Raw genomic sequence first — 11,755 nt, forward strand, 5'->3', positions numbered from 1 at the left:
ATTGTAATGAGTAAGTTGTGGGGATATTCCCATGGTGCTGAATGCCAACAGCCTTCTTTCTCCCAGAAGAGCCACACCGCACAATGGATCATTGCTTGTGGTATGACCTACTTTAGGAGGCATGGCAGCAATGTGCGTGTGTGTATGTGTGCGTGTGCATGTGTGTTTCAAACAAGGAGGGGGGCAATTATCCCCAAATAACTCCCTAATACCGCTTGAGTTACTGTTCAAATGAACTTATCCGCTAAGATTCTGCACAATGTATATAACAGTTTCTCTTTTTAAAAGTCTAGTGTAAATGTTCCGTAGTCAGGGAGACATCACTGAGGTGTTACAAAATGATCCCGTAAAGGGGGAACCGTGTTCAGGCAGCTGGGGTTTCAAAGTGGATCAGGATATCTAGACTCATGCTGGATGAGTAGACATAGGCACCAGTACTGGAGCTTCAATTCTTTAACCCCCCTCTCTCTCCCTCTTTCCTGGCACCTCCCTGGCAATTCCCAGGGCCTGTCTGTGCCCCACTGAGCTGACAACACTGATGTGTCATCCAAGCATCGGGGGTGGAGGGTGTGTGTGTGTGTTCCATCTATGTAGAGTCAGAGTTTCTGTGTGTGGGTGTAGACACTGGGGAGGCTGGCTCCAGGACTGTGCAGTTCACAGCAGTGACTGAGGGCAACAGAGAGCAGCTATTTGAAAGAAATACATGTACAAACACGTTTCTTTAAACCGTCAACTGCATCACCTGACTTACATGGGTGAATAAGTCACATGGGTACATGTGTCCCTCCACCTGTGAGACCTTCACTACCTACATCCAGTCAGACCAACACTGTCAAGCTGGGTCAGTCATACCATGAGTCATGCAGACACCCAGCAATGCCTTGTTGGCCAGTTTGCTAGAACGGAAATGATGTAGATTTATGTTGAAAATGTATGTATGTACATAACTTACTCTCCCACTCTCTCCTTTACACTCAGACAGTCATTTATGTTGCATATTTTCTTGTTGATAAGCTGCAACCTATCTAGGGATTTCTCAAACTAAAGCTAGTAATTCAGTGGCATGGCAAGTTTCCCTTCCAGTGAATAGTCTGGTAGCTGTGTAGTGTGTGTAGTTCCCTTTTGTGTGTCTATGTCTCTCTGTGTGTGTGTGTGTGTGTGTGTGTGTGTGTGTGTGAGAGAACTGTTGCTACCCCTGCTGAACCAACTGTTTTGTCTGCTGGCCTTGTGGCTTTGCCTATAGAGGGGACACAGTTTTAGTGGACTGGGTATGCTGGGTTGGTGGTTGACTGACTGGCTTGTTGACTGGCTGGTCTGGTGTCTGCATGATATCTGAGAAACCTTCCTACAATATTTAGGAAGAACAGAGGCTCTGCTGGAAAGCTTCCTTGCAGTCAATGCAACCTACAAAGCACTACAGCCCTCACTTTGCTTAAGTGATATCCAGCAGAGGAAGAGAGAGAAAGGGAGAGAGAGAGATGATGGAGGGGGGTAATGGCTTTTTGGGCAGAACCCCAGGAGTTGTCAGCTCTGATTTAACGTGGTCGAGCTGAACCCCTGAGTTTGTGACTGCTTTCTCATGCATGATAATCCTACTGTACATGACCTTATATGACTCTCTCATGACACACAATTAACTATAATAATCAATGACAGTTGCAAATTAACTTTGCGAGGTTTGGATTGGAGGATGGATGTTGATAAATGATATTGAGATCAGTTTGATGCTATATAGACAAAAGAAATGTGTTAAGATGGAAAGTCTTTACCAATAATCAGGATGCTAGCGCCATCTTGTGGTAAGTAGACAAGTTTGGCACTTTGCTCCGGAGACAGGTTCAATTCTTTTTCTATTTAGCCTTTCCTGCATGTGTACAATGTAGACAAGTTTATTGTCAAAGGGCTGTTCACAGTACACTTTTTTCAAGCTAGCATGGAAGAATTGTAGAATTGGAGCAGGGTGTGAAGTGTATGTTTTATTAATGACCGTAGACTATTTTATGTGTGGGTCCGTATGTTATTCCCATACTGTTGCAGCTAACATTTTGGTTTGTGGTGCATTAGTAGGCTATAGCTAATTGAATGTACGCCACATAATAGAGACATGCCATATACAATCATGCAACAAATATATAACTTGTATTTTTGACCTTAAAATAGAATGTAGAAAATAATTGAATAATAACTTAATGTAATTTAATTTGTAATAACAAAACAAGTTGTGCCACCCGGAACTGCTTATTTCGTTTTGCGTCCCTCCCAGTTTCTCTCGCAGCCAAGTCAGACCCGTCTGCCCGCAGCAGCCAGCTAGCTCCTCAGCAAGGCCACTGCGGGAAGATGGCGACGGATAAACAGAAACATGAAGGTAGAGTGAAGATTGGACATTATATTCTTGGAGACACACTTGGAGTGGGGACGTTCGGAAAAGTTAAAGGTACGTGTGATGGTCTGCTATCGTGTTCACTGGCGAAGGAGGGTGTGTGGAAATGATAAGCAAGCTGCTAGCCTACCCGTGCAACACTTGTTGGCCAGTTTGCTAGAACGGCCCCGTCTATTTACTGGAAATGATGTAGATTTATGTTGAAAATGTATGTATGTACATAACTTACTCTCCCACTCTCTCCTTTACACTCAGACAGTCATTTATGTTGAATATTTTCTTGTTGATAAGCTGCAACCTATCTAGGGATTTCTCAAACTAAAGCTAGTAATTCAGTGGCATGGCAAGTTTCCCTTCCAGTGAATAGTCTGGCTCGTGGAAGCTTGATGTCGAGCTATCTAGCTAAGGGCTAGATAGTTAAGACGGGTGGTCAGCAACATCCACTGATTGTTATACTGTCATCACGGAAGAGATGAGCTTGTTAGCTAGCAATAGCCACTAAGTTAGTTCTCAGTCATATATACTCAAGTAGTTGCAGCATATTTCCAGATATGTTTCTGTATGAGAAAAGAACGCAGTTCAGGTGTGTGTGTGGCCTGTAAATGTATGGTGTTTGTTAACCTGTCTTAGTGTGGTACCTAGAGCTAGCTGTGCTTGGTTGTTTTACGTTTCCCTGGGTTGCAATGTGATTATTACTTAACTAGTTTATTGCCTAGTACTTAGCTAGTACTAAAGTTTGGTTACAAACCAATGCAAGGCCAGTTTAACTTAACATGCCTTTCAGTGTTAGAGATTTCTCTTAAACCACCAATGAATAACTCCCTAATGCTTATTTCATCAGGCCCCTTTCCGGCCAAGTTGTTCAAAAAATGCAGAGCCGGTTGGGCAATTTACTCTATGACTCACTACGTGCTAGTTGACTGGTTGCTGGGTTAATACTCCACCGGGTCAGCACAACCGCTCGATCAATATGAGCTGTTTGCCTTGCTGTGTCAGTCCATCTCATCTACCTGCTTGTCACTGTCCTTGTCTATTCGGCCAGTGTTGTTGTTTAGGTTGCAGCTAAGGGTCAGGAGGGGTAAGAGGTGGGCTGGGCCTCATGTCTGGCCAGGCATGTTTTGCTTAGTGTATCTTAAGGGCCGTAGCAGAGAGTTGGTATGAAACACAGCCCTCCAGACAGATCAAGTTGTAGACTATTGGAAATAGCTGGGTGGGGTTGGAGTTTCTTTTGAACTGATACATTTCAAATATTTGACCCTAGACTGTTTCCTAATTCCTGCCCCCAAAGGCTATTTCTAACTCCTCCCCCCCCACAGGCAATGTTTTCCAACTACCTCCCCTCCCCCAACCCCCCATACACACGCACAGACACACACACATGCACAAACATCCTTACCTCACCCCCTCGTCTCACTCTCTGTCTCTCCCTCTCTCTCTGTAGTGGGCCAGCATGAGCTGACCAAGCACCAAGTGGCAGTGAAGATCCTGAACAGGCAGAAGATCCGCAGTTTGGACGTGGTGGGCAAGATCCGCCGGGAGATCCAGAACCTGAAGCTTTTCAGGCATCCCCACATCATTAAGCTGTAAGTCCCAGATTACACGCCTGTCTCACAGTAGACTAATCCCCCCCCCCCCCCCCCCTCGCAGTGCCACCCACCCATCTTTTTCTAGTTTTCCATGTGCTGTTTTAGAGTGCACAGAGTACATTTTTATTTTTATCTCTCCACTCCCTCCATGCCCGTTTCCCTTTGTCTCTATCCATCTCTCTCTTTTTTCTCTCTTTTATGTCTGTCTGTTTGACAACCCCTCTCTTGGTCAGACAGGTGCTTTGTATTCGGCTCATATGTTTTAGCTAGAGCTAGACTGTTGTTATTTTGTTGTCACAGTACATGATATGATGGGAACTCTGAAAAAAATCTGTTATCGTCAGATAACTTTCCCCATGTAGGAAAGCCTTCCCCGATTTGCTGCTGCGGTTACCCAAATAGTCCCTGATTGGTTATGAGCTCTTTGGGGGGGGGGGGGGGGGGGGGGGCACTTCCTGGGGTGTGGTCTCCTGGGACCTAACCAGAATGTTTCCATTTGATGTTCCCTGTTAAGCTCATCCTCTCGAGCTACAAGAAACATATCTAAAGGAATCTATGTCGTTCCTCTCCCCAAACCCTAACCCAATGGCATCCTTCCCTGTGTGTGAAGTCCTGTTCCCTGTGGCCAATAAAAATAGTTTCACTACTGCAACTCTGCCAAGTGGTTGTGCTCTCTGGGATCCCATTTGTGCACACACGCTATACTCGTTCATCTGTTGACATATACACAGCATGTTCAAGCAAGTAATGCAATGTCAGTGGGCTGCTGTTGTTGTTGTTGTTGAGGCGGTTTGTGTCGCAGTCGTGTTGTTGCTAATGTGTTCCAGGCCTGACCCTTTTGCAAAGTGTTCAATGCCGTTCGTTACAGCTCAGTTAGTGTTGACTGTCGTTTGAACTGTTGATCATTTCCAAAGCCGTCACTGTCTCAACACTGGACCTTGACCATTCTAGTCTGGTCCTAACACAGACACCTGTGTTTTCATAGGAACTAATGTGTCTGCGACTTGACTGACTGACTCAGTAATGTTTGTGTGTTGCCTCAGGTACCAGGTGATAAGCACCCCCACAGACATCTTCATGGTGATGGAGTATGTCTCCGGAGGAGAGCTATTTGACTACATCTGCAAAAACGGAAAGGTAATCCAAACCCCAACTGGATCTCCTGAAGCCTCCAGTGTTTCTACACACACTCACACGTTCCGTATGGGTGTGTGTGTGTGTTTGTTTGTGAACACTGCTGTGTGTGTGTGTTTTCGCGGGGGACAGCTGGATGAGAAGGAGAGCCGCCGTCTGTTCCAGCAGATCATCTCTGCGGTGGACTACTGCCACAGACACATGGTGGTCCACAGAGACCTCAAGCCTGAGAACGTGCTGCTGGACGCTCAGATGAACGCCAAAATCGCAGACTTCGGTGAGTCCCACACACGCATTCCTACCAGGCTCAGCCGAAACACGCTCAAGCCCTGATCAGGCACACAGAATCCCCTACTTGGCTTGACCCAGCCATGCTCACCCCGATGTCACACAGCTGAACACCACCATAGGGAGAGCAAGAGGTCAGTCTGTCAAGGAGCAGAGGCCCTGAGGGGAGGTGATGAGGGGGGGGGGGAAGAGAGAGAGGGAGAGAGGGAGAGAGGGAGAGAGAGGGAGAGAGAGGGAGAGAGAGGGAGAGAGAGGGAGAGAGAGGGAGGGAGAGGGAGGGAGAGGGAGGGAGGGAGAGAGAGGGAGAGAGAGGGAGAGGCAGCAACCAGAGCACAGGCTTCTAGCATACAGGAAGTCAGTCCAGTCAGCTGAGAAGGGACATCTCCATATCTAATTCACTTACCCCACTAACAAGCACAGAGCCCACGGCTCCAGTCTAACTGTCTGCGCTCCTGGCTTTAGGGCTGTCCAACATGATGTCAGACGGAGAGTTTTTGCGGACGAGTTGTGGTTCGCCAAACTACGCTGCCCCTGAGGTCATCTCCGGAAGGTACTGAGTAACCACATCCACATTTGAACTAGAACATTTGGAACGGCTGATGTCGTTAATTTGAGTGTATTTCTGTCCATTACGTGGCTTATTCGCTGTCCTAGAAAGCGCCATTAAATAAAGTCATCCTGTGTTCCTGTCATTTGGCAGATACTCTTATCTAAACCTGACGTACATGGTGGGATTTGAACCATTTGACCTCTTAATCTGCAGTCAAATGCTACACCTGTTATGCGCTGGAGTCGGTGCTATGTGAGCTATGTACACATCCAAAGAGTGTTTGTGTGTGTGTGTGCCGCCCCCAAGGCTCTACGCCGGCCCCGAGGTGGACATCTGGAGCAGCGGGGTGATCCTGTACGCTCTGCTGTGCGGCACGCTGCCCTTCGACGACGACCACGTGCCCACGCTCTTCAAGAAGATCTGCGACGGGATCTTCTTCACGCCGCAGTACCTGAACCCCGCCGTGATCAGCCTGCTCAAGCACATGCTGCAGGTGGATCCCATGAAGAGAGCCACGATCAAAGAGATCCGGTAAGTTCTTTGAAAACCTGATGCCGTTGATAGGCTGTCTTGTATCTGAATGTGCCTCGGTGTGGACAACTTCCAGGGTCCAAGCAAACAAGATGGCACACCGACAATCGTTGACACCTGACTGACTATCAGCTGACTGTCCTGTCTTCACCCCCCCCCCCCCCCCCCCCCCCCCCAGGGAGGACCAGTGGTTCAAAGAGGACCTTCCCAAGTACCTCTTCCCAGAGGACCCCTCCTACAGCAACAACATGATCGACGACGAGGCCCTGAAGGAGGTGTGCGAGAAGTTCGAGTGCTCCGAGGAGGAGGTGCTGACCTGCCTCTACAGCCGCAACCACCAGGACCCGCTGGCGGTGGCCTACCACCTCATCATCGACAACCGGCGCATCATGAGCGAGGCTAAGGACTTCTACCTGGCCTCCAGCCCGCCGGACGCCTTCCTGGACGACCAGCACCTCACCGCGTCCTCCGCCTCCGCCGCCGGCATCAAGCCCCACCCCGAGCGGGTGGCGCCCTTCTTGGTGGCGGAGACCCAGCCCAGGCCCCGGCACACGCTGGACGAGCTGAACCCCCAGAAGTCGAAGCACCAGGGGGTGAGGAGGGCCAAGTGGCACCTGGGGATCCGGAGCCAGAGCAGACCCAATGACATCATGTCGGAGGTGTGCCGCGCCATGAAGCAGCTGGACTACGAGTGGAAGGTGAGGGGGAGAGGGAGGGGTGGACGGGTACGTAGAGAAGGACAGGGCTGGGGGCAAGTGAGTAGAGGAAATGAAACTACAGATAAAAGCTACAGGGGGGGTTTTCAGGCTGTAACCCTTAGCTTCTGACAGTGGATGAGTCACGAGACAGAGAGTTCATGCGTTGGAGGGGCCCGTGCCCCTTCACCCTGCCCCTTCACCCTGCCCCTTCACCCTGCCCCTTCACCCTGCCCCTTCACCCTGCCCCTTCACCCTGCCCCGTCACCCTGCCCCTTCACCCTGCCCCTTCACCCTGCCCCTTCACCCTGCCCCTTCACCCTGCCCTTCCCTTCCAGCTATCAGAACCTGGGTCTCCTGATTAACACTGAAGAGACCCTGCTGACTAAGCACAGTTTCCCCACTGAATTATTTTAGGTAACCCCTCAGCGGTGCCCGCAGGTTGGACTTTTTTTTCTTTTTTCTTTTTTTCTCTGTTGTTTTTTCACCCGACCGCTTCTTAAGGAATGTTGTTTCTTACTCAGGAGCTATTTTCAGTACTGTGAGTATACAGCTTCTTATCAGCTGCAGTGGCATTGAACTTGTGTGAGAATGATAAAAGCAGTTTCTGTTTAGACGTTTGCTGATAAATGGCAACTGTTGGTGGTTCTATCTCACAATGGGCACCGGGTTGTAAAACTGATACCGTGCGTCAGTTCAGATTAAGTTCTCAAATAGAGTTCTTTCCTGTAAAATGACTTTTTGACCTAAACTTCAGAGCGGTCACTTGACAGTCTGTTGTGTGCTAAATAGTGAACAGCTGGAAAATTGCCTTCTCACCATTTTTTAAGCGTTGATCAACACAGCATGGTTCATGGGGCAAGAGGCCAACTTCTGTTTACATTAAATGAGGCAGCTTGATGTGCACGCTCATAGCCAGGCACTGGGCTATAGAATATAATTCCTTTATTGTCATGACAACATCATTGATAGATTAATAAATTCAGTTTAAAACCAGAGTATATGAATATAATTTGCACGAGTGGGAGGGAAAGGGTTTGCTCAAAAGTGTTGGTTTTCTAAAAGTTAAGTATCAAAATGGCTTCCTAGCATTTAGTATTTAGGGGCTGGTGGCCTTGTTATGCAAGGTAGAATACTTTTCAGTAATTTGCTGAAAGTATTCTACCTTGCAACACTTCCACATTCCAACACTTTTGAGCAAACCCTTTCCCTCCCAAATCAGGGCAGTCAACTGATGTTTAAGAGAACGTGCCCTAAATCTTCTGTGATGCTTGGCAGGTCGCAAACCCATATTACCTGCGCGTGCGGAGGAAGAACCCAGTCACGGGGATGCAAACCAAGATGAGCCTGCAGCTCTACCAGGTGGACAGCAGGACATACCTTCTCGACTTCCGTAGCATCGACGGTGGGTCGCTAGCTAGCTTCATTGTAACCAGCACATGCCACTGCTACACCAAATTCCTCCGTAAAGGGGTTTATATGCAAGGCATTTTTGTTTCTGGACTTCCATATATATCTTAAATATGTCATTCAACTGAATCTTCAGTCTCTCTCTCTGCCATTCACCCTCACTCTCTCTCTGCCATTCACTCTGTCACTAACTGATGTCAACACTCTTCCTCTTGTGTCCTCCAGATGACATGTTCGAGACTAAATCGGGCACGGCCACCCCCCATCGCTCAGGCTCCGTGGGGAACTACCGTGCAACCCTTAAGAACGATGCAGAGGTGGCCGAGGCCAAGGGAGACGGTGCCTCCGCCCCCGTGCCTGCCGCCACCCCGGCCAAACCCTCCGAGGGCTCGCTAGCGTCCTCGCTCACCTCGTCTGTGGACTCCGCTGGGGGCGACGGCGCCGCGTACCCCCGCCCGGGCAGCCACACCATAGAGTTCTTTGAGATGTGCGCCAATCTCATCAAGCTACTTGCACGATAGCTACTAGCAGCAGCAATCAATCCGCTGGCCTTCTTTTCTTCTTTTTTTTTTTCTTCTTCTTTTTATTCCTCCTCCTGTCTGAGTGTCTTTATAAGCAATAAGCATGCAACCAATTCATGGCTCAAGTCATCCTTCTCTAGGTGAGGATGTGCTGGTGGTTCCATGGCACTGATGCAAGTTTGCATCAGCAAACAGGATGGGGAAGTCTGAGGTGAGGGTTAGGTATGAACCCAGGTGAGCAACTATTACCAAGCCACTTTATTGCCATAACAGGATATCATTCTAAGAGATGGTTACGTTTCCCATTATTAACATTATTAGACATCACCATACTCCTCCAACCCCAGCTGGTCAGGACCCATAAATATATAGTATGTCTTGAGTGATACACTGAAGTAGCTGTACTGTAGTCAGTGCACATTGCTGTATTTTTGTCCAGTACAGGGTGGGGGCTAAAGCAAGTTTTCACCTGCAAGGAGAGGAAGGGAGCCAGGGGGAGAGGAAGGGGGCCACAGAGATAAGCTAGGTGGTGGGTTTATGAGGGCCAGCGAGGTGGTTGAGGGGGAAGCAGGAAGCACTTTTGCACCGTTTTTCTTTTATTTTCCGCTGCTCTCTTGTTCTCTCTGAGACTGAGGAACCTGTGCAGATCTCACCGGGGGGAACTGCGCCGGCTGGAACGAGGGCTGCCATGCCAGCTGTGCCCTCTGGACTCTGAGGAAGTGCAATGACCCAGTGTCTTTCTCTTTTGTCAGGCAAAAAAAAAAAAAGGAGTACTTCATCAGAATTATGTTTTGCTGTTGGTTATTTTGTGAATTTCATTGAGTTTTGAAAGTCTAGATTTTCATGATTTTGTCATTGTTGTAAAAAAAAATGTCTGTTTGGATTTGTCTGTCCCCTACATTTTATATATAAAGAATTAAAAAAAATGCATTTGGATATATTTATCAGTGCTTTTAAGTGGGGAGCATAATTATATTGAAATAGGATTTTTGACTGAAAGATGCGTTTGTCTTGGATCAGTATATTGCTCGGTGGCATTTTATTCATTTCGCTTTCTAAGAATCAATATCACAGCTTTTTTATTTTTCATTTTAATCACTTATTTAGGTACCCTTCAATGCCTGTCTTCAAAACCCCAATGAAATTCAAATCAACAGGAGTGAGATCAACAAACAGTTGGCACATTCACAGCACCATGTACCAAGCTATAAAAGGTTGACAATGTTTTTATTTTGATGTTTCTTGGCCGTTTTGAAGACTTCACTGATCAAGTTTCTGTGGAACATGTAAACAAGGAATTTTACTAAGTGGCAGGCCTTTGTCCTAAATTCAAACAAGGTATATCATGAGGGAAGTCCCTGATCAAATCTCATACACATTGGCCCATGACAGCAGACTGGAAGCCTCTTATACTGAAATCCAGCTCAATTTTGGCTCCCAGTAGGTTAAAAGCTTTAATCCAAGGGTAAAATTATGACATCTCTGACTTATCTTCTATGTACTGCTTGGTATTGGTCAACAATCCATATGAAGACACATCAGGGTTTAGGACCGATTTGAAAAAGATGATTTGTTGCAGGGACATGCAGTGCATGGACTGTGTTTTGATAAATCAAAAGATAGTATTAATATTATTATGTTTCCGGTTACCTTCACTTCTGTTTGACCATATCCCCTGACTTTGATATTCGCTTGAACCTTAAAGTAAAGGCCTGTGGGCCCTTGAAGGAAGTGTATTTTTCTATTGATGAAAGGATGGGTTTTGTTTTGCTTTACTGTCAATAAACCCATCGGGACAAATCTGTCTTTTTGAGTCTTAATGTCTCTTGTCATTTGGTTGGCTGCCTTATCATAAACAGTACTGTTGATCAGTTTTATATTGGAGAAATTAGATCATTGTCTGCCCTCAGTAGGCTTTTGCTTTTGCCCTGGTTTCTTTGTTTGGACCTTATGTTGTTGGACCATCAAGCGTTTTTGTGTTTTGAAAGGATAGGTGCACGATATGATTCCAAATTGTCCTTATGACAACACGCAAGAATTGTTTGGAAAATGTGTGTGTGTTTGTGTGAAACTTGTACCCTCTTTTAATGGCTTATTTTGTGAATCATTTTTCCATATGAGTGGGAGTGTGCAGAGTGGGGACTTTTAAGGAGAATTATGTAATTGTATATTGTCTTAACTGCTTTAAAGAAACGTTTTATTTTTATTTCTTTTGTTAAGGGACCCTTCTAGAATTACCAATATAACTTTCAATGGACAGTGTTTGAAATAAATCATTTATATACACAACTGCCTAATAAACCGCTAAATTGCACAAATGTTCATGTTGCTCTGTCTTGTTATGATGTATTTGTGAGTCTAGTTTCCAGGTTTCGGGAAAGCAGAGAATGTTTTGACGTCAGCACTTGGTACTTTGATATTAGTGGGTCCCTTGATGTAGACTTTCAGATTTAGCAAACTGGCTTTGCTATCCCTTAAGACATTCTTTATGGGTTGTGTTAGTACAATGAATTACTGACTATATTTATATTTAGTCATTTAGCAGACGCTCTTATCCAGAGCAACTTACAGTAAGTACAGGGACATTCCCCTGAGGCAAGTAGGGTGAAGTGCCTTGCCCAAGGACAACGTCAGTTGGCATGTCCGGGAATCGAACTGGC

General features: G+C 46.7%; 1 protein-coding gene across 1 annotated transcript; it reads left to right on the top strand.

Moving 5' to 3' along the window:
- Positions 1-2,298: 2,298 nt before the first annotated feature.
- prkaa1 (protein kinase, AMP-activated, alpha 1 catalytic subunit) lies at positions 2,299-10,900 on the top strand. The gene is made up of 9 exons (XM_067250666.1): positions 2,299-2,434; positions 3,822-3,963; positions 5,010-5,103; positions 5,233-5,377; positions 5,851-5,938; positions 6,245-6,469; positions 6,648-7,167; positions 8,443-8,569; positions 8,800-10,900. The coding sequence occupies exons 1-9, from the start codon at positions 2,338-2,340 to the stop codon at positions 9,093-9,095; spliced, it is 1,734 nt and encodes a 577-aa protein (XP_067106767.1). The 5' UTR covers positions 2,299-2,337; the 3' UTR covers positions 9,096-10,900.
- The last annotated feature ends 855 nt before the right edge of the window (positions 10,901-11,755 follow it).

The sequence above is a fragment of the Osmerus mordax genome, chromosome 14 (genome assembly GCF_038355195.1).
Source record: "Osmerus mordax isolate fOsmMor3 chromosome 14, fOsmMor3.pri, whole genome shotgun sequence".
NCBI lineage: Eukaryota > Metazoa > Chordata > Actinopteri > Osmeriformes > Osmeridae > Osmerus > Osmerus mordax.

What these genes read in the sequence shown, in the direction of transcription:
- prkaa1 (XM_067250666.1), top strand. Translation starts at nt 2,338, where the DNA reads ATGGCGACGGATAAACAGAAACATGAAGGTAGAGTGAAGATTGGACAT. An exon ending in CCTGAGGTCATCTCCGGAAG is followed by an intron (nt 5,939 to 6,244) that starts GTACTGAGTAAC and finishes GCCGCCCCCAAG; the next exon opens with GCTCTACGCCGGCCCCGAGG. An exon ending in AGCTGGACTACGAGTGGAAG is followed by an intron (nt 7,168 to 8,442) that starts GTGAGGGGGAGA and finishes GATGCTTGGCAG; the next exon opens with GTCGCAAACCCATATTACCT.